The sequence below is a fragment of the Suricata suricatta genome, chromosome 15 (assembly GCF_006229205.1).
Source record: "Suricata suricatta isolate VVHF042 chromosome 15, meerkat_22Aug2017_6uvM2_HiC, whole genome shotgun sequence".
NCBI classification, from domain to species: Eukaryota; Metazoa; Chordata; class Mammalia; order Carnivora; family Herpestidae; genus Suricata; species Suricata suricatta.
The window spans coordinates 19,993,284-20,017,081 of NC_043714.1; the positions used below are offsets into that span (position 1 = coordinate 19,993,284).

Below are 23,798 nucleotides of genomic sequence, written 5' to 3' on the forward strand. Positions count from 1 at the left end.
AGTCCTACTCTCTCGGATTTGCCACGTAGAAGAGACCCATAGACAACAATAGCCTAGATTTCTTCAGTGCTTCCTGTGGGCCGGTGCTAGTTCTGCTCACTTAACAATACAGAAGCACTGGATCGTCACAAGGACCCTATGAGGTGTGGACTACCACCACTCAATTTTAGAGACAGGAAATTAAGGCACAGAGGGGGCTCCCCCACGAATGAGTGAATTCATGAGTTCCACTTCCGCTACCTCTCGCACTGTAAGAGAGCAAACCACATAAATCTAGGGCGTTGAGTCAAGCTGCAATAGCTGAGTCACTGAGTATATTCAGTAACTGGCTAATTATAAGAAATATGAACTATAGAAAATAAAAATATAAATAAAACATATTGTTGTAGTTGTGGTAGGTAGTATTAGACCACTACTTGGAGACAAGTCTTTTTTGGTGTAGGGAATAGTTGTTGTAATTTTTTTTTTTTTTTACAAAGTTTATTTACTTATTTTGAGAGGGAAAGAGAGCACAAGCTGGGGAGGGGAAGAGGGAGAATCCCAAGCAGGCTTTGCACTGTCAGGACAGAGCCCAAGGTGGGGCTTGAACTCACAAACCATGAGATCCTGACCTGGGCTGAAGTCAAAAGTCAGATGCTTAATGAACTGACACACCCAGGTGCCCCTTTAATGTAGCAAACCCTGTATCTTTTTTAATGTAAATACCTTTTTTTTAAAAAGCCTTAAACTGGAATCACACTGTATATGATTTATAATATACCTCTTCTACATATATTGTATTTTGAAAATATGACTTTAAGGAAGGGGTATCAAAATTTAACATCTTGGACAATCTAAGTTGTTTTTAAGGTTGTGGTTAATCATTTATTTGTAAAAAGTTAACTTTTGCAAATTATAAAAGCAGGAGTGCTCATTGTATAGACTGTTTAATTTGAACATTTTGGAAAAAAAAATAAAGAAACCCATGAAAGCCTTCCATGCACCAGCTCCTGTATTAGAAGCTTAGGATTCAAGTGGACAAATCATGATCTCTGTCCTTATGGGACTCCCTAGTTGGGGACAGAGAGCAGGAGACAGAAAATGACAGTGATAGGGTGGTGGGTATTGTCCCCTCTCAGCACTCCCGGCCCCCAGCTGCTGGCCTGCTTCTGGACCTGCCACTTCTGCCCTTCTTATCTCGTGTTCCAGATGCCACCCATCCTCCCTGCTACCTGAAGACTTGGCTCTTGCAGTTGTTCTTGCTCTTTGCCATAGCATACATCTTTTCTTTTCCACTGAATTATTCCCACTGATGCCCAACACGTGTAAATATCTCCCACAGAAAAACGCCACAACCTCCCTTGATCCACCGATCCCTTCCACACACCAACCCCTCTCTTTGCATCCTGTCACTGCAGACACTCAGTCCTTCCTGACTTCACTCTGTCAACCCTCTTCTTCTCCCCAAACCACTCTAATTGGGCTTGTGTCTTCCTGGCTCATTGAAATGGTGCTTCTCAGAGTCATTAACGCCCAACATTCGTGCCAAATCCAGAAGCTACTTCTCTGTTCTCACCTTACTCAACTTCAGGGGCATTGACACACAGCAAATCGTCCCTTGTTCCTGAAATGCCATCTACTATGTTTCCCGTGATGCTCCATGCTTTTCTACTCCCTTCACTGTCTATTGCTTAACACTCTCTCTCAAAAGTTCTTTTCTCTTGGTCGTATTCCTGATGGTTAGAGTGTCTAAGACTCAATCTTAGGCCCCCTTCTCAATTGGCACTCTTTCCCATATAAGAGGTCTTTATGACTTTTAAAACAATATCTTCAAATCTATATGTATATAATCTCTTGGATGTTGAAAATGTATTTCAAACTTAATATGCTCAGTGCAGAGTGTTGGAGTACAACTCCTTCCCCACTCTGACCACCCCAAACCCACTGCTTCGCATCTCATATAATCAACCCTCCATCTGGCTGCCTAGGTCAAAACCTAGCGGTCATCCTTGATTCGGCTTTCCTTCCCCTCTCGCCTCTGATCCCTTAAGCAAATCCTGACGGTATTTCCACAAAATTATACTGCAAATTCTACAACTTCTCACCATGTCCAGAACTGCCGTGGTCTCAGCCCAAGGCTCTCTGGCTGGCTCAATGGTCTCCTAACCAATCTCACTGGTTCCAGTCTTGCTTTTCCTCATATGATAATCAGACTGATCTGAATATAAGCATTTTATCATGCCAATGGTTAAAACTGACCAATGGATTCCTACTGCAACTAGAAAAATCATCCAACTTACTCACCACAGTCTACGAGGTCCTTCAAGATCTGGACTCCGCCACTGGACCCCCATTCACTCTGTTGCTGCCACACAGATCCTGTTTACTTCTTGAAGGAGTGAAACACATTTCCACCTCAGGGCCTTTGCACTTGCCAGTCCCTTTCCAGAATGCTTTTCTGTCATTGTAGCTGCTTCCCTTCCAACTTCCTGGTTTCCTCACAAATGTCCTTTCCTCAGGGATATCTCTTCCTGAACATCTCAGCTAAAGATGCCCTACTTTATCCAATTACTGTTTGATTTTCTTCATATTTATTTCTACTTGACAGTATATTCTTTACATAGCATTTATTTCCTACTTCCCCTACAGAGTGCCAATTCCAAGAGAATAACCTTAACCCAATCATCACTGTATTCTCAGCATCTAGAACTGTGCTGGAACTTAATAGTTGCTCAGTAAGTCTGTATTAACTACTGAATAAAGTGCAGAAGCAACAAGATACAGAGAGATTACAAAATGCTATGAACACCTCAGTTTTGGAACATTACAGAGAAACCACATTTTAAAAAAATTTCTAATGTTTATTTATTTTTGAGAGAGAGAGACAGGGACAGAGTGCAAACAGGGGAGGGACAGAGAGAAAGGGAGATGCAGAATCTGAAAGCGGGCTCCAGGCTCTGAGCTGTCAGCACAGAGCCTGATGCGGGCCTCAAACTCACAAACTGTGAGGTCATGACCTGAGTTGAAGTTGGACACTTAACCAACTGGGCCACCCAGGTGCCCCAGAGAAACAGCATTTGTAACCTCATTATCCAGACTGGAAATTTTTTAATATATTTACCTCTAGCTATTTTTCAGTGCCATATACATTAAAAACAGGATCATACAGTATGGTTTATTTTGCAGACTTATTTTTAAATTTGAAGTTATATCATAATAGTTTTAAAAAAGAGATTTCCCTCTGTTTTTTTAAAATATGCCATGATTTTTTTTTAAAGTTAAACTTTGGGGCACCTGGGTGGCTCAGTCGGTTAAATGGCCAACTTTGGCTCAGGTCATGGTCTTGTGGTTCATGAGTTCAAGTCCCGTGTCGGGCTCTGGGTTGATAGCTCAGAACCTGGAGCCTGCTTCACATTGTGTGTCTCCTTCTCTCTGCCCTCCATCTCTCTCTGCCCTCTCTTTCTCATGCTCTGTCTCTCAAAAATAATGTAAAAACAAATAAAATAAAAAGTAAAACTGTTTTCTAGAGAAGTAACAGATTTATAAAACATTGAACAGAAAGCAGAGAGCTTTTCCATATGCACCCTGTCCAGATGCATGCATAACTTCCCCTACTGCGGGCATCTTAGAGGGTGATAATCACAGAATCTACACCAACACATCAGTCTCGTCCATCACTGACATCAGAGCTCACACGTGGTGTTGGGCATCCTCTGGGTTTTGACAAAATTACGATGCTGGGTACCCATCACTACGGTATCATTCGAGCAGCTGCACTACCTAAAATATCCTCTGAAATCCACCCACTCATCTTCCCTCCCTCTAACCCATGGGGACCAACTGAACTCTTTTGCTGTCTCCATAGTTTTGCCTTTTCTACAATGTCAAATCACTGGAATCATACAGTCTGTACCCTTTTCAGATAATATGTCATACTTTTGAGCATCAAGTTACACTGTACTGTATAGCCTATATTTTGCACTTGAAATGGACCACAAGTATTTTCCTTATATTTAACATAGTCTTAAAACAATTTTCAATGAGGATGTACTATAATTTATTTCATTATTTATCTATTTTTAGGTATTTAAAACATTTCTTTATTTCAAAGTTAAAAAACAAAACAGAAGACCATGGGGGAGATAGAGTATGGGCTCAGAGAACTTCTAGAAAGTACCAGTCCTGAGTTACGTCATTCAGTAGCTGTATGAGCTTGGATGAGTTTTGGTTTAAACCATCCCCGTAAGATTCACTAGGCTCCTCCATAAAATGGAGATAATGATGGTGCTTCTTATCATAGAAATTAAAGGGTATTAAGTGGGATAATGTATGTCAAGGATTTAGGACAAGGTCAATGAATGCTTATCACTACTGTATCAATTATCTATCTACAATTCTCTTTTCTGAAAAGCTAAAAAGAATTACTGAGTAAAAACGCCAGCACATTAAGCTCCTGTATTCATATTATCCAACTGCTTTTCTGAAAACCTGTACCAATTTCCATGCTTATCAGCAATGTACACACGTGTTTGTCTTCCTCCACTGCAGACCATATCACTGACTTTAAATCTTTGCTGCTGTAATGAGCAAGGGGCTGAATGCTTCCTCTCTAACATTTCTGATTACCAAAAGTGAAATCTAACATTTTTCCTTTATGTGTGTGGACAATCTGAATGTTCTTGAGTATAGTCTGTTCAGTGTTCTTTGCTCATTTCTTCTATTGAGCTATTTCTTTGTTTTTCTTAATGAATTGACATATATATTCCTTATCTTATTAAAAATAACTTGACTTTTAACTATGGTTTTCAAAAATATTATTTGTTTTCTACACTGTTTAGAAAAGAAACAAGTGTATTTTATAGAAAATTTGGAATATAGAGAGAGGCACAAGTAAGGGAACAATAACCCCCCAAATCTCAGATATAATCAGGGTTAAAAATTCTAGGGTATATCTTTCCATATAATTTTTGTTCCCCATTTATCTTGTATTCAACATATATTTGCTGAGTACCTTCTAATGAGCCGGATACTCCGGTGGACAAAGAGAGGTTGAATACATTATACATGGGACCTATCACTTTTTTAACAGAACTGATAGCACTGTATGTGTGTGTTTATTCCTCAAATAGTCTTTTCAAAAATTTACATTTTACTGAAAAAATTTATATTATAGCTTGATGAATTTTTGCATGTGGAATACTCATGTAACTAGGAAAAAAACATTATGAGAATTCCATAATTCAGAAATGATTGTTATTATCAACACTTGCTTTTATCTCTGATAAAAGTGAAAATTCCTAGATGTAAAATCAGTGCAAATGGTACCAACCTTATTTTGAGGCTCTTAACGCTTATTGCCAAACAGCTACCCCAAAATTTACTTCCCATTAGCAATCTGAGGTCTTTTGATCTACCTACATTTTCTCCTTGTGTTTTATTCTTTTGCATGTTAACTCCTTAATTGGCCTATTTCTGCTTATAAGATGAATAGTCCTTCACTAGTAAATTGTGTGGTTTCACCTAACACATACAAAAGTTTTCTAGCTGTTGGGGCTGTGTCTGAAAGACCTTTTTTCTCCATGGTTAGTTAGTCTAATGCCAATGTAGGCCAACACAAACCTTCATATCACTGCAGAATTCTAAGATGTTTACTGTTCAGTTGAGTTGGATGCTTACTATTACCGCTGACAAAAAACTTGATGTATTTTTGCCTATCCTTTCAAATGGACAATTCTGTAAAATTGTTGAAACATGTTACAAAAAGAAAAGGAAGAAATCTTTTATTCAAATCTTTAGATCTCTCAGTAAGAAGTCAAAGTTTTATTCATGTATTTCTTACAATTGCCTCTTGTATAGGTCACTCCTTATTTTTCATTTTTTAAGTTTCCTTTCTTTTCCTTTTAATTTTTTAAAATTGTAATTAAAATTTCTGCATGTCTGGCTATAATAGAAAAGTTATTGATTTTTAAATTTAATTCTATAATCTTTAGCTTTTCTAAAGCTTACTATAAATTCTAAGACTACTCAAGTCGATTCCTTCGGCTTTCTATGTATATCTAATTTTCTGCAAAAAAACAATCATTTCCATCACTTTCATTTCATTAGTTATAGCTCAGGCCTTATTGTGCCCAAATTCCTAGAAAAATGCTGAATAATAGTCCTGACAGAGGACATTCTAATTTTTTTTTTCTTTTGTAATGATAATGTGTCTCTCTTATTTTACTGCTAAGTACAATGTTGGCTGTCAGTGTAAGGTCAGTATCTTTTACTAGGTTAAACAGCTATATACCTTGACTCCCAACCTTCTGATGAACCTCAGAATTAACAAAGTCCTTGAACAGATTTTTCAATATCTATTTCTTCACATAAAGAAAAATATAGAATCTTTTAAGAAATGAAATAGGAAGAACACTTAAAATTATTCACTAATAAGAAAATATGATATTGCTTCTTTTCAGCCATCAATTAGGATATAGTTAAATTCAATACTCATTTATTATGTCTAATAATCATTTGCTATTTGAAAAGTGTAGTTTGCCCTCTAAATTCAAACTTTTGCTGTTACTCTTGTTAACCAAGGAAATGGACAAGACCAAACAACTTACCTTAAGACAAAGAAAGGCAAAAACACAGGAGACTTAACTACAGAGAACAAGAGGGTTGTTGGAGGGATTGTGGGTGGGGGGATGGGCTAAATGGTCAAGGGGCATTAAAGGGGACACTTGTTAGGATGAGCAGTGGGTGTTATTTGTAAGGGATGAATCACTGGATTCTACTCCTGAATTAATTACTGCACATTATATGTTAACTAACTTGGATGTAAATTTTAAAAAATAAAATAGATGATTTTATGATAAAAATATATAAAGATAACTTTTAAAGGAATATTAAACTTCATTTTCAAAAACAAAAAAGACAAAGAAGGCAAAGTCAACTCTCTACTATCTTCCATGGGGAAGAAAATAGAAATTTATTCTATTCTGATAAGAAGTCAATCTAATTCATTTAATGGTCAAAATGTAGAGGCAATATTCTGGTTGTTACCAGAAGTTTAAAAAATATGATCCTTTATGTTTACTAAATTTATAAGGAGAAAATAAGTATACAAAAGCCTATGTACAGAGCTGAAAACATGGCATATGTGTATATGTGTATGGAGACATTTGGAATGTAATATTGATCGCACACACATTTTCATACAGTTGCTCTTGGCTTGTGGAAGGGACTGAAAACAGAGAACAGCTCAAAGCTCTTCTCCGTGGCCTCTCTGGAGGCACCCGAGATGCCTGCTCTGGCAGCAGAGCACCAGCGCTTCCAGCACCCACCACAAAAGCAGGACTCCGGGCACCAGAGTTTCTTTCCTACTTATTTATGGAGAGTAAGACATTTCTAGGTGATTATATTTCTCAACTCAAAAAACTCGACCTCTGAGTTAGTTTAAATTTTTACACTTTTGGAAACATAAGCAATAGGTCACTACAAACACGTCACTTGAAATCGAAGCTATTGAGCATTGTCATGGTTGATACTTTGAAGAAATGTTTTTTCCCTAGGTTAATACAAATTTATAAATAACATATTAAAATAACTAACAGATTAGACTCATAAAATGTTATTACAAATGTAAAGACTGAATTACACCAAGAGGCAAACTAATTTCTTTGCTTTATAAGAAAAACCATTACAACTCCCTTCCTTTAAACCACAGCATTATTTAGAGACTGTTTTCAGCTCCTTTGCACGACCTTTGACTCACCAAACCCAAGCTAGCTTCTATGGAGACCAGAACCTTCTATCCCAAGCCTTTTCTTTGTAGAAAAGGTAAAAACAAAGGGCCACCAGGAGCGGGTGCTTAAAAACCAGATCTAGGACAGGAGTCGACATAGCAAAGACCCGAGAAAGGACTGAAGCATTCATGTGAATCCTGACACCAAGGAACCCTCTGGTCTGTCTCAACTATGCAACACGCCAGGAGAGGCAGAATGCTCTCCTGCAGCTTCACACTTAACCAGGTGTGTACAACCCCTCATGCGAAGACAAGGCTGAGGAGCGGTCCTGCTGTCTCCCAACCCCGATCCCCGCAGTCGGGGAGTGTGGTCGGAGAGCAGAGGCTCATGAAGGCCACCCATCAACACAACCACTTAGGATGACAACCCTACTGCCAGCTCAGTGATACGACCTAACACCAGACGGAGAGGAAGTTCACCATAATCTTACACCTTTATTTTTATTTAGACTTACATCCATGTCGGTGAAAAAGTCTCCAAACTGTGGAAAAATCTAGCAGGAGAGCTGACTAACAGCATGTTAACTGAAACATGATCATACGCGAAAGGCCTTTCCTCACTCTACTTGCAGGTTGCCTTCAGTAAGAATCCCACAGAAAGAACTTTCTCCATCCACTCGGGGTCATACTTTGCTAAAGAAGCTGGGGGGAAAAACCAACACCTCTAGTTCCATACCGTCATTCATAAAAAAATGACTTCCATATAAGCATCATCATATTGCCTGTGGAGACCATTTGGTAAAATGATATGCAGGACGTTACATAGACTTAGGAATAGGAAAGCCAGAAGTACACGATGGAAGTAAAGTCTAAACCCTTCTCTGGTGGGAAAATACGATTTCCTTTGGAAAATGTGTCTCCCTGTCTCTCATGTTCCTTAACATGTCATTTTTTAACGGTAGCCAAAAAAAAAAAAAACCCCACAAAATTTCTTCTTTTAATTCCTTCCCCCCTTGGGGTGTCAACACAATTAATTTAAATTGTGACCGCTTTTACTAAAAATTGTCACAAAATGAGGTGACAAATAAGACCTTTAAAACTAAAAATGATTAACTGTTTTATTTCTTAAAGTACAAGGAAGGCATTTCTAAATTACTTTAAATGATGTTCTAAATTTTCCTAACATCTTAAGAACGATTTGAAACATACACTTCGATAACACAGGAACTGCTCCTAAAAGTCTCTCACAAGTGTGTTTCATTATTCAGAATCTCTTATAAGCCAAAACTATGAACTAATCAAATTATACAGAGGGGAGGGGTGGCTGGCAAAAAAGCTAACATTAAAAAAAATGGGGCCAAGTGTCAACAATTGGGGTTCAGAAATCACACTTCAAGCTAACCAATAGATCATTAATCTCCTTGAAATTACTTGTATCAGAGATCATAAAAAGCTAAAAACATGTAATTTAAATATATTAAAATATCCATGTCTCTTACTGCAGCACATTGCTCATTACAGTGTGAAATTAGGCATTACCACACCATTTCTGCATGATGAGGTAATTTTGGTTTTCTTGGAAATATAATGCCAATACATTTATTTTTCCCAGGACATAATTTTGCTATTTTAGAAGAAACTAATATTTGCAATGACCAGCCCCAGGTTTGTTGAATTACAAAAATATAAAATATTGAAATAAGTATAAGAACCAATTTATTTTAAAAATATTGTGCAAATCTAGAGCAAGTAAACAATTTTAAAAGATGGAGGTTAAATGGACCTTTCATTTTTACTTTTGCAGACACCTTCATATTATTCTTAAGTAAAATAAAAAATTTGTAAGGTTATAAGGTTAATTTTTCTATTGTTGATTTTTATATTTGGTTGAATTATAACTTTATTCCCTTCTACACTTTACATAAGGAAAAGTCCTTATGCCAAGAGCAGAATCAGACATTTTATTTATTTAAAAATTTTTTTTAATGTTTTTTGTTTATTTTTGAGAGACAGAGACAGCATGAGTAAGGGAGGGACAGAGAGAGGGAGGCACAGAATCCAAAGATAGACTCCAGGCTCTGAGCTGTCAGCACAGAGCCTGAAGTGGGGCTCGAAACCACGAACTGTGAGATCATGACCCAAGCTGAAGTTGGATGCTTAACTGACTGAGCCACCCAGGCATCCGCAGAATCAGACATTTTAATGACTGCATCGACTCCTAGTTCTTCATTTTCTTTTTGTTTCAATTTGGGCTTATGGAAAAACTATATCCCCTACATTCCTAAACTAGAACTTTCAAGATGTACTTTCTATGGTTTTGAGCACTATTTCAGATACTCTCTCTATACAGTTCACTGTGAATAATGTTAGTAAACAAATAAAAATCCAGCTATATTATATCAAAACCAAGTTTGGAAGATTTTGGTCTCTATTATACCGAATTATTACTTCGCTAACTTCTCATTTTTCACCACATAGTTTTGGCACTGCATAGACAAGCTTTGGCATTTGTAGGAAGGTAGAATTTAAAAGCAATAGCAAATTACTGCTAATTTCTTCTTGATGGGTGCTATTAACACCTATTAACATCAATAAGAGTAACAAGGTTATACCCGAGACAAAATATCAGCCTATTCTGTATCATTAGAAACAAATGGAAACTTAGGGAAGGAATTTTAATATACCAGTAAAATGTGAAATTTTTTTGTGCTCTTCTCTTATGAAGTGAATCACAACCATAAATCAGAAACAGCTTTTGAAAATAAGAATGATTATTAAGCTCTCCTAAAGGCAATTCTGTACTTGTCACTCACTTGGAATATTTCTACCTTAAAAAAATAGTAATGCCTTATGTGTAATTTCCTTAAGAAAAGCAAACCTTTTAAAATTAAAAAAAAACCAAATTGTATTCTACCCTAAGTGTAAAAATAAATATTTCATTAAGGAATGGGAAAAAAATGAAGCACATTTAAATAATTTTATTGCACTGGGAGTTGCCAATTCGTCTATGAGTAGTTTTATAGCAGATGAAAAGAAATCAAAATACAGGACAGATGTTGAACAAACCGCATTTAAGTTCTGTCACACTGGCATTTTTCAAATGATGTTGGCTCATCTATTAAATAAGGTGTGTTTTGCTTGATTTTGAAAAGGGAAACATCAGGAAATATTTAAAGGCCAATTGCTGCCAATTAACTTTGATCAGTAAAAGTTCTATTTGAATCTCTCAGATTCTTCTCCTGTCTGAAATAACACACATTTATAAAAATCTACCAAAACAACAACTTGATGATTAATGCCTGTTGGCAGGCTTACCACAAGCTTGCTTAACAGCAGGATTTATATAAACAACTGTCTCTATTAAGAAGAGAGTGAACTGTAGTTATAGTCATGTTTTCTCATCATGGTGATAGGAGAAACAATATTCTCTACCCTTAAGAACGCCGCTAATCAAGATCATCGTGTTTGACGGGGCCTGTAACACAGTTAATTAACCCTCTTACGAAAGCGCCACCCCCGAAATGATCATGGACAAATAAAATCATCAGCAGTTTGACATAAGAAATCCTGGCAGTCCAAAGGGCAGAGGCCTGATAAAATTTTATACAACTGGGCCAACCAGAAAGAAGACCATCTGACCCAACAGGATAAGAGGAGGACAGGACAGGGACAGGAAGCAGGCCAGGATCCCTACTTCTGTTCGATTACCAAGGTAATCCATCTCAGTGGTAATTACGTAGCTGAGAAATCTGTAGTGTCTGATAGCAACTGTTTAGTATTTAAAATTTTTGACATCAAATTTTAATCCTTACCAAGGGTCACATGGGATCTAACCTTGAAAAACCACAGCCAAAGTAAAGCAAAACAGAAATACCATGAAGACAAGCATATCACCACATAATCAGTAATGGATTTAACTTCATTGTTCCAGTTATATAGTCACAATATATCACATTGTTATTTTAAGACCATTCACTGATTTTCAGACATGCAACGTGAAGTGTGTATAAAATAATCAGAACTTACTTCTAAGTCATTGAAAAATAGATGTGTGTCTGCCAAATTGAAAATCATTTCCTCCATGCGCAGTCCAAGGGAAACTGATGTAGGTGGATCCTAAAAGAAGAATTTTTCAGGTCAAGACAATATATACTTCAGGTTCATGGAATACAGGGTCACAAGAAAAGGGAGTCAGTGCTGGAAAGGTCAAGAGTAAGGACTCATCGGGAGGGCTGGCCTCCAGTTGCTTTTGGTGGACGTGATTGATTCACCGTGTGTGCAAATTTCAGGGACTTGTGACCCAAATGTTGTAGGTACTTTGCATAATGAAGAAATAATTTGCTGCTTGAAATGTTACAAAAATATAAACTCTAGGGTTCCTTAGGCATCTAGAGTAGAGGAATTTTAGCTTCACAGGTCTGTTTCGGGAGCAAGAAATTCAGGGACTAGAGAAGACATTGCTTATGTTCTGTCATTAAGAGCATCTAACAGGATTGCCACAAATACCAGAAAATCGGTACAGTATAGATTAGTTTCAGAAGAGCAATAAATACTAATTTTACTCCAGATGGTAACTATCATTATTTCTTATTTATTTGGACTGCCTGCCAATTTTAAGAATACTCATAGTAGGAAGTTACAGCCACTCTGACCACCTGGCACTATGCCCAGCTCAGGGAGCTGATCCTGACATTCATGTGACACCATCCAGTCATCAGACAGCCAGCACCATTCACAAAGGGGAGGGGAGGGCAGCATTCTGAAATGTACAGTGGCTTCCATGCAAAGCTTTAGGCTTCTGGTGCTAGTGATGAGCAGGCTGTCTCATGCACCCCACACCCCGCTGACATCTACTGGCACTGAGATGAACTCAGGGGCCGTGGAAATCTTTGCTGCTTTCATGGTGTCACTATATTTGTAATGTATCAAATCCAGGAAACAACGTGGTTCTTGGTGAAGACCCTGCATATTAATCAAGAAAGAAAAACTGTCTGTGAAGTAGACAAAGCTGTAACAAGAGCTTTTCAAGGTTTCACTGGCATTCTTAGAGCAACGTTGGCTTTTACAAGTATGACATTTTAAATACTTTCCAACAATACTTTTTGATGGACTATTTTATGATTATAGCAAGCCTCTGGAAGAAGTACAGAATCCACCTGTACCATCACTTAACTAGGGAAATTGTAAGTAGAAGAATGATGCCTTCACACAAGTCACCTCCCTGCTGGGAAACCCTCTGTGTATCTATACTATCTGACATAAATCTTGCACATTTTCTGTATGGGCTTCTGAACACATCATCTTCATTCCAAAGTCTGTGTTCTACTCCCTACTGTCCATGTTTCCATAGTGTATCAAGCTCTTGAGTATTTATCTCGAGTCCCAATTCCTCCAGCACCCTGGGAAAGAGCCACAAGCATTGGTCAAACAGCTCTAGACCCAGGAGCCAGGCCTTACCCTTGCTCTCCCACTTTGGAGCTCTACGTCACTGATCCTTAGTTTGCTCATCTAATAAATCAGATGCCTAACTGGCAAACACGTTATTCTCACATAGGAGAAAAATTCTTGCCTCTTAATCTGGCATAGTCATAGGTGTTTGCTCACATTGAAGAGAGCAAGGGCCTGGGATGGAGGGATGGAGACAGAGACTCCAAGGCTGCCTGCCACAGGCCAATCAGCTGTGGCCACGGAGGTGGAGTCAACATCACCCCACCCCACCCACTCTGCCAGCACCGCCTACACTATGCCCCCCTCCAGCTGTCTACCTTTCAGGAGTCCCTGAGGACCCACGGCGTAGGGTCTGGGAAAATCTGGTAGGAGGACATTGCTGGTCTCAGTTGCTCCCTTCCCTAGGCCTTGTCCTCCGGCTGGCTGGCAGTGGGAAGGAGGCAGAGAACACAGAATTGCCAAAAGTCAGGGGTCAGACTGGCAAAGGGGCAAAGCAAACACCCCAGGGTTTATAACAGGGCAGAGAGGAAAGAGAGACCAGCAGAGTGTCTAAGAACTGTGCAGGGAAGGACAAATAAAAACACTTCCCTCAGATTTCCTGTTTGATGACGCATATTCCTTAGCATTCTTTAAACTGTCCCTATTTAATACCATCTAAAACCTATGAAATTTTGTTGGCTGTAGAAGAATTAAAACAGTTTATGTATAAGTATAGAAAACCTTACGTGGAATCTGAGTTTTATAGGAAATTGCTCACTCGCTTGAATTCTAAATCAATAAGTATGCTGGAAAAAGCAAATGTTCAAATATACCCTAGAGCAGAAATAACCAGTAGGAGAAGTTCAAACAGCTGCTTCTAAAACAAAACACCTGACTAAGGTGTTTACTCCCTCTAGTTCAGGCCAATAAAAATACACTGACTTGTCTCATAACCCTGTCAATGAATCTTTTTATGTGGGAAGGTGGAAGAGACTCACCACATTTATTTAATTGCCAATTTGGGAATTTATGTACCGGTATTGTTACCTTTGAAAAAGTATTATTTCTCCTTGATACGGTTGCATATTATACCACCATCAAAAGAATTACTCCATTGTTTGTTAATATATAGCATACTCTAACCTTACTTCATAAATTACAGTAATGACTTGCTAGTCGGAATACCAATAAATTTTAAAGGCTTGTTCAGTCTTCTGGTCAAATACAACACAGATGTTGGCCTTATCTACCTCTTAATGTTTTTCTCCTTTGTTATTAGCAGTCATTCCTTAACAGTCTTTATACTTGCTACTCCAAAGTATTGTCCTGAAACATTTACTAGACCAAGAGAGCAATTGGGCGGTCCACTGGGATGAGAGATTTTTAGAATAAGAAGGGGCTCTAGTTGAGGGCGGTGTTTATTAAGCATTTTAAAACCACAGTCTGTAGTAAAAAACACATTTTACATGACGAGCTAGTAATCTCTCTCTCACACACACGCAGTCTCTTTCTTCCTCTCTCCCCTTGTCCACCGTTCCTCTTTTGCCTCTTTCCCATACACAGAGCTGAAATGTAACTTTGTCAAAACAAGACATTACTTGCTATGTGGTGTGCACTTCGATAATTTCCCGTTTCTTGGCTCACTAATGTATCATGGGCTACAGTTTGAAGAGAAGACCTCTGGAATATACCCACTTCTGATTTTAGGGACAGGGAAATGGAGGAGCAGCAGTGTTGTGATGAGCCTGTGGTCAGAGCTGGCAGGGCACCCAGCCACCTCACCCAAAGTGGTGCACCTACAAGGAAACTACCGGAAGGGCAAATAGATAACTGTGTTCATAGATTTGCTTACACTGGAGTTCTCATAGTGAGGTTAAATTTTATTTCGTAAGAATCTTTTAATGTGTTCACATTTTTCAAACATGTCTGAAACAAGTCAAATGTGACAAAAGCTAACACTGAACAGTTAATAAATTAGTCATAGCTTGATGGCTTATTTTGGCATCTTTAGAGGAAGAAAAAGCCCACATTTTTTAAACCAAAACTGAGACATAAAAATCACCACGTCTTTGGCTTAATCTTTTCTTGGGCTTTGCAATAACAAATTCCAGAACCGTAGTTATAAAATGGTTGCTTTTGTAAAACCATTTTGTGTTGTATCGCTTTTGAAAAATTATTTAGAACTTCGCCTCCATTTCAAAGAAACATGTCATTTAAGTTAAACATTGTTGCCAAATGTTTCCATTTTTTTCTGAATTTGACTCTCTGTGGCACTTGCCACTGTTGTTTAATATCTTCGTGACATTTCTTCTTCTTGGTGCCATAGCACCATCAATATTTTTGAGCCTCTTTCTAGAACCTGAGTATCCATCGCCTATTCCTTCAATGATATGGGTCCCTGGGACTGTCTGGGGTCTCACTTCCTTATATTCACCGCCACTGTTCCCCTACGTCTGGGGTCTCACTAAGACAATTTCACTCGCCTGTCCCTTTTAAGAAACATCTAAACACTTCAACAAGTATAAAAAGCCCATAAATGTCTGACTGTTCCTGACCTCCTTAATATGTGACTAACTTACAGTTTTTCAAACTATTTTTTATCATGAAATCTTTTCCTAAAAAGATCACTGAGGCAGAGGCCTTCTGTAAAAGATGAGGGGCTCTGATGGACATTCCCACCAAAGACCTTAAAAAAACTAGGGTAAAGGATCAGTCTCCACTGATTACCCACATTCTATGCTGAGGTCTTTGAACTTGCTCCCATGGCCTCTTGGTCAGTTAAGAGTCTCATCCCTGACTCTTTCCAGCCTGGTTTACTGGCCGCGGGTACTTGAGGTCCATGTGTTATCATCTAAGAAGGGCAGAGCCATAGCTCTACATCTTTATCTCTATGTCCTTGGGACCTAGCACCATATGCCTGGCACCGGGCTGTCCCTAAATGTGGCAGAGGGATAAATGAATGAAAAGCAATAAATACAGTATTTTAAATAATTCCAACAAAAATATTAAATTTGGTCTTTAGTTACTTGTTAGCATTCAGTGATGGTAAAAGGAAATTCCTACATACATACGTTAGGAAAAAACCCCAGACTTTCGAGTCCTAAAATGACTCTACCTATGAAATATAGGATTGAACATATTCATTAAGAATGCTTGATTAATTTGTACCTGAAGGAAGAGCAGCCCATTCTTAGAATCACTACTTATAAAGCCTTGCTTATCTACTTAATGAAGTAGAGAAAATTAGCATGAGATCAGCATGCAGTTCTTTCCTTTTTACATTCAGTGGTGGTATGCATTACAACCTTCAGCAAAATAGGTTGTTATGTGCTCTACAATTTAGTTCCCTTGTACAAATTAGACAGTACGGTGGAGAGGCTCAGAAAGAGAAAATAAAACCAAATGCTTTATCAGTTTTCTTTTTTAATGAAGAAACAGCATCAATTTACCATAGCTCTCATGTTCAGGACATTCTCCCACTGGAGACCTTTTTCTCAAGATATTCCTCACCAATGAAAAACAAATAGCATCCAATACCACACATACACACAGAGAACTGAAATTTAACTCTGCTCCTAAATTATTTTAATAGGATATTAAATTGCAAATGTCTGCTTAAAGTCATGAAAATAAAGTGAAGGAACTTGATGCATGTGAGGCTGCCCGTGACTGTCGCATGTTAAGTCAAAGGCAATTTTGTCTACTGAACAGAAAGCAACATTTTAAAATCACAATGAAATCTGCTGAGCACAGACTCAGGCCTAAAACAACTGTTTTGCTTCCATCCTTTATCAAGTGATCTTTAATTATCCCACTGCCTCAAGATTGGTTTCTTCTGTTTCCAGAACACAGAATGCTCACAGACACTCAAGTTATTATCATTATATGCTGAAATCACTAGCATTACCCCTAGCCCATTGTCATTTCTTTTCTGTTTATTGATTTTTTTTAGCCTGATCACTGCTATTATACTAGATCATCATATTATGAAAATGTTTAAAAGAGTAAAAAGAAATTCTAGACAAAATTAGTACACAGAAATGCTGAAGTGCCATTAAACTGAGCCTGTAGAGAGATTTAGGTCTGTCAATCTTGAATTCACATGTTGAAAATCTATAATCTGTTTTGAAGAAAAGAGCACCTGTAAATACAAGTGAGTTTTGGAACATAAGACTAGGATACGGTCTCTTAATGCCCTGTCTTCATGGCACTGGATAAATTTTAAGGGTCATCAAATATGCAATCTATAGCAACTCAGAAACTTGATTTTATTAAGACTCCGCAACCAGATGAAGACATTGGTGTCCTGCAAGCCTGTTCCATTTGTTTCTACACATCAGTCTAGGAGTCCTCTTAGGATGACTAGTAATGGAATTGTCTTGTACACAGTGCTTACAACGGAGCCCTCCAGCTCACCTCTGGTCTGAACTAGGTCTAATACTAACTCGGTCTAACACAAGGCATTTTTGGGACCACTCTTTCACTACATGCCACAGAAATTAAGGAGTTTCTTCTAAACTAATTTTGTTCATAGCCTGTGGGCAAAGAGCTCATGCACAAGGACTGAAAAACATAAAAAATGCACCTTTCATAATGGTCATACCACTGGCTTTGCAGTCATAGAGTTTAGACTGGGATTCTAAACTTTGTTGTCAAGTCAATGGTGGTCAAGTTCAGTTACTTAAACTCTGAGCCTCAGGTTCCTCATTAGTAAAATGGGAGCAAAACCAGTATGTGTTAAAGGTAAATTTGATAATTTATTTACAATTCTGAATAAGGTATCTGGCAAGTAAAAGCTGCTGGTGCTACCACAACTGTCAGTAGTGGTATTATTTCTACTCTTATTACTACTACTACACCAATAGCTGTAGGTCAATCCAGACATGGGACTCCATATCCTTCTATAAAAAGATGCATTAACATTCTGAATTCAAATTGCATGTGAAGTTCAAGCTATTTAATAAGGGCGACCGTAAATTCCCTGTGCCAATATTTTGAGATGACCATGTTTTCAAGAGCACAGTCATCAGTAAAGCTGATTTGCAAGGAAGCTAAATCAGATATGTTCAGTGTTACTATTCCCAGGAGGGCTTGTCATTTGTTCTCCCAAAAATAGCAACCAAGTTTTGGGGGACAAAGCTGGCTGTTATCACTAGGAATGGTGGCCCAACACTAGGAAACCAGCAAAAGATGTTCCATACTCTGAAAATCTAGGAACTGAGTAGGAGATAGTGGCATTCACTATCAGTTGAAACTTAGAGGCATTCTTTAAAACACACACACACGCATGTATCACCTGCATAGCCAAGCAGTGTGATCTTGAGTTAGTCACAAATACTGGTCAGCCTATACCATTTAATCATTAATAAGTTAGACTTTGTGAATAGGCACTTAAGTTTAGTCCAAATCCATTGTTTATAGACAATTTGCAAATGACTTAAGAGAATAGGTCGTGGCAAAATTGACCCTGCCCCAGTTTATCAACAAATGGTTGGCAGTGACAGATGGCAACAATCAGTAATTAGTGAGGTATATTCCAAATTTAGTGCCTTCGATGAACATAGTCCCTGAAAATTTTCAGAGCTCGCACAATGGTGCCATACCCTAGTACTTCAAGAATAACATAAAATTTTAGGGAGTTATTGTTTGTGGTAGGGTTCAAAGATAGAATGTGGAAGCACTTTAAGAATATCAGAATAATATGAATTATCAGGTACTATAGTGAGAAAGAAAAGCAGGGTCTTCTAGTTCAGTTCTTCCACAAACAGAAACTCTGATGGAGTCATCTGACTGACTCCTAAGGGAAAGGTATTCCATTCTTCAGCTCCATGATGTGGGCACAGCATTCTTTCCCTAATGTAAATAGTTAACTACTTCCAAGTCAAGATTACATTGTATACACACCATATACAAACCTCTCTTAAATATTATTCTTACACAGAGATTTGGAAGGAAAGCACCGGCAGAGAAAATGCCTATAGCTCGACTCAAGCTTCAATAAAGACAGCTGGACTTACCTTTAAAGTCAGCTGCCAAACATCAAACACATCTATAGATTAATCACACTGGAACTATGGCTGATAAACTGAAATTCACTATGCTATTGAAAAAATAATAAATAAATATGGCACCTGCCAGTTTACTCAGCACGAGCCTCTGAGGATGCCTATCTGTCTACTAGAGGTAACCAGGAAGCCTTAATCAAGCATCTTCATTAATACTGGATAGCTATTCAAGAAGAGGGATTTGAGAAAATCTCAAAATTAAAGAAGTGGCTTAGATTCACTTCAAAATTTTGCCTCACCAAAAATAGCTATGGCCTAGTTATTTGCCACAAAAGCTATCAATCATTTTATTTATGAGGTCAATCTGCATATACTTGCTAAATTAATGAACTTATATGGTCCAATTACCACCCCCCCCACACACATACAACTCAATTTATTTCCTTCATAATGAACTATCTTTGAGCCAAGAAGAAAGGATATACAGGATAAATAAGAACATTCTATAATGGATTGTGAAAGGAGAGTGTCTAACCAGAATACTGAAGTTTTAAAATTGACAGCAAATATAAATTATGCACTTCCTATTGGAAGGATATCTCCATCTATGAAGTCTTGACCCTCCTCACCCCACACGCAAAATCAAGCCTGAATCTAATTAAACTTCTGGATCTAGCTACTAATTTGTAAGACATACAGGGGACAAGAAATATGTGACAAATGAACACAAGGGGGATCCAATCAAGAAAATCCAGACTCCCAGGAACTCTCAGAATAGATGGCATAAAGACAGAGATCTATACCAATGGAATATAATAGAGATTCCAGAAATAAACTCATAGTCATGTAGTCAAATGATTTTCACCAGGGGTACCGAGACCACTCAATGGGGAAATGATAGTGTTTTCAACCAATGGTTCTGGGAAAGCAGGATATGCAAATGCAAAAGAATAAAGTTGGATTCCTACCTTATTCAATATACAATATACGAAAATTAACTCAAAATGGGTCAAAGATCTAAAAATTAAGAGTGAAGGTATAAAACTCTTCTGGGAAAAGTTTCATGACATTTCTGGATATTACATTAAAAGCATAAAAGAAAAACAAGATAAGTTAGACTGTATCTGAAAATATCTGTGCATCCAAGAACCCAATTAACAGAGTAAAAAGGAAACCTATGGGTTGCAAAAAAAAGTTTACAACTCATATATCTAATAAGAGGTTAATAATCAGGATATATTAAAAAACTCATACAATTCAACAACAACAAAACCCCAAAATATTTGATTAAAAAATAGGCAAAAGACTTGAATAGCTATTCTTTTAAAGAGGATATACAGAGAGTCAACAAGCAAATGATAAGATGCTCAGGAGCATTAACCATTAGGGAAAGATGAATCAAAATTACAAGGAGATACCACTTCATACTAGGATGACTACAATTAAAAAAAAAGATGAGGAAGGAAAAAATGCAGAAAATAACAAGTGTTGATGAGCATATAGAGAAATCGGAACGTCTGTGCACTTAGTGGGAACAGAATGTGGTACAGCTGCTATGGAAAACAGTATCAGTTTCTCAAAAAAACAGACAAAGAATTATTATGTGATCTAGCAATTCCACTTGTGGGTATATACCCAAAGTAATTGAGAACAGGGTCTCAAAAAGATATTTTCATTTTAAAAATTTTAATTGGAGTATCGCTGACATATTCGTTTCAGGAGTACAATAAATTAAATAATAAAGCAAAAAAAAAAGGTACTTATATACCCATACTCACAGCAGCCTTATTCACAATAGCTGAAATGTAGGAGCAACCCAAGAAATGTCCAATAATGAGCAACAAAAATGCGGTACGCCCACATAATGGCATAGTATTATTTAGCCTTAAAAAGGAAGGAAATTTTGACACATGCATACAACACCAACAAACCTTAAAGACATTATGCTAAGTGAAATCAGTCATTCACGAAAAGAGGAGTCCTGTACGGTTTTACTTGTATGCGGTGTTTAGAGCGGTCACAGTCATAGAGACAGAAAGCAGAATGGTGGTTGCCAGGTGCTGGGGGTGAGGAGTGAAGGAGAAGTTGTTTAATAGATAGACTTCCCGTTCTGAACTTTGAAAAGAGTCCTGGACACTGGGTGGTACAACACTGTGAATGTATTTACTACTCAGTGTCCAACTCTTGATTTGGCTCAGGTCATAATCCCATGATTGTGGGATCATGCCCTGCATGGGGCTCCATGCTAGGCTTGGAGCCTGGTTGGGATTGGGATTCTCTCTCTCTCTCTCTGCCCCTCTCCCTTGCTCATGCAAATAACAAATAAATTAATTAAAATTAACATTAAAACATGACTAAGGAATTAGGTAGCATTTACATGATTTGTATTTTGGGGCGCCTGAGTGGCTCAGTTGGTTGAGTGTCCGACTTCGGCTCAGGTCATGATCTTGCAGTCTGTGAGTCTGGGTCCTGCATCGGACTCTGTGCTGTCAGCTCAGAGCCTGGAGCCTGCTTCGGATTCTGTGCCTCCCTCTGTCGCTACCTCTCCCCACTCATGCTATGTCTCTCTGTCTCAAAAATGAATAAATGTTAAAAAAAAAAGTTTTACATGATATGTATTTTACCACAACTTAACATAGGAATTAATAATTGGAGAAATATAACTACTAATTAGACATGTAATAATTTAAGAAATTCCTATGAATTTGCTCGATAGCTGAAGTACTGGGTATCATCTACTATTTTCTATGCTAAAAAATTCTTTTAGTGGAGTCTTAAACACATATTAAAATACATATTGAAATATGTACAAATCAAGTAACACATCTGAGATCTGTTTTCAACAATCATAGGACAGATTGGGGAGGGATGTGGTGAGGTTACATGTTTAATAAGATTAAGAATTGATACTACTTTAGAGAGGTTACATCGAGTTTTATTATGCTACCCCACCTACTTTTGTGTATGTTTAGAAGTCAGATTAAAAGAAATTTAAATATATAAAAAATATTCACCAAGGCATGATTGGTTGTCTTTGAATGGTGCAACTATGAATATTTATTTTGAAAATGTCAAGCACACTCAACCATATTTTTAAAATGTCAAAAAAATTCTTAAGTCAAACTTGCAAACGGCCTGCCAAGTTCCTCTGGACATCACTGTTTATTGAAAAGAAGGTGCTACCACTTGCTTGGTAATCCTTACCCAGGGTTAAGTGAGCTTTAGAATATACACAATCTATGTTGGATCCTGCTCTGCCTGTAATAACTCTATTAATTTTTATCACGTGGATAGTTTTTTGTTCCAGAAAACCACGGAGCTCATGCATTTATCACTGAAGCCACAGGACCTATGTCTCATACACTGAGGAACAGTGGTGTCACCTTGCAACACTGATGGGCTGCAAAGGCGAATTCCCAGTGTAATTTAAGAATAGCGGTAACCCTAGAAGCATCTCCTTTAGGGCCTCTGGCATTTATTTTTTGGTTGCACAGCTTCCGGGGACCCCGATTTTTTTTCTCATCCACAATACCGGTGTTATCACTTGACATTCCAGTCTTGGCGATTTCTTACTACTAGCTAAGTGACTGGAGCTATTGGAGAACGCTTGTCCTGAATAACACACGGAGACTTGTTTCTTTCCTAATATCGTTATTCCTTTGGAGAGTCTGTGGTTTGACACAGATTTTGTGGATTTATAGTGACATTAGTTTAGAACAGTTAGGCCCCGATGACAGACTACTGATGAAGATTCACTCATTCTCTATCAACAGCCTCCTGTATGAATTTATAAGCTCCCTGAAGGCAGAATTGTGGCTGGCACTCCTATACTAACATACAATTGTTGTTCAATAAATTATGAAAGATCGACTTTCTGAATGACTCATTAGCGTCAGGCCAGGAAATGGGGAGGGTGGCCAGGTATGTATCTTGGGTCCTGTCGCTGATAGAACATGGGAGGTTTCGTGTGTGCAACTTGAAAAGGGTGCTTTTTGGTAGTACAATTTTCTGAATCACTTCACGGACATTTTCAGTGATCATTACCCACAACTAAACTAGATAAGGTACTGAGTGCCTTCTTTTATGACAAGCTCTTTTGACAGAGTCTTAAATTTGGGGTGGTCCTAGCACGGAGTCCACCAGGTATTAGCAGGGGACCTTAGCCAATAGGACACCATGGTGAATTCCTCCAGGTGTCTGCTCATGGGGGCCAGTGGGTAATTTCCTACATGACTTTTCCTACATGCGTTGAAGTTCATGTTTCTCAGATTATTTTGTTGCCCTTTTATATTATAGTTATATCTGCATTGCTAATTCCATTATTTATATATGATATTTGATCTTAACTAACTTAAAAAAATCTTTCAGTTAAAAAAATTTTTTTTTCTTAGTTTATTTTTGAGACAGAGAGAGAGCATGAGCAGGAGAGAGAGGGAGGGAGACACAGAATCTGAAATAGGCTCCAGGCTCTGAGCTGCCAGCACAGGACCTGATGTGAGGCTTGAACCCAAAGACAGCAAGATCATGACCTGAGCCAAAGTCGGACACTCAGCCGACTGAACCACCCAGGGCCCCTGATCTTAACTATCTTTTAAGTAAGCACTGCAAAAAAATATATGAAGGGTCATATGCATTCATCCCCAATTCTCACTTCCTAGCTT

At 38.0% G+C, this 23,798-nt stretch overlaps 1 protein-coding gene across 1 annotated transcript in view; it reads right to left on the reverse strand.

Annotated features, from left to right (window-relative positions):
- Window positions 1-23,798, reverse strand: part of EYA1 (EYA transcriptional coactivator and phosphatase 1) — a 164,709-nt gene that overhangs the window by 44,041 nt on the left and 96,870 nt on the right. The window contains exon 11 of the mRNA XM_029923941.1: window positions 11,732-11,821. Within this exon, the coding sequence (XP_029779801.1) occupies window positions 11,732-11,821 (90 nt within the window). The remainder of the gene's footprint in view (window positions 1-11,731; window positions 11,822-23,798) is intronic.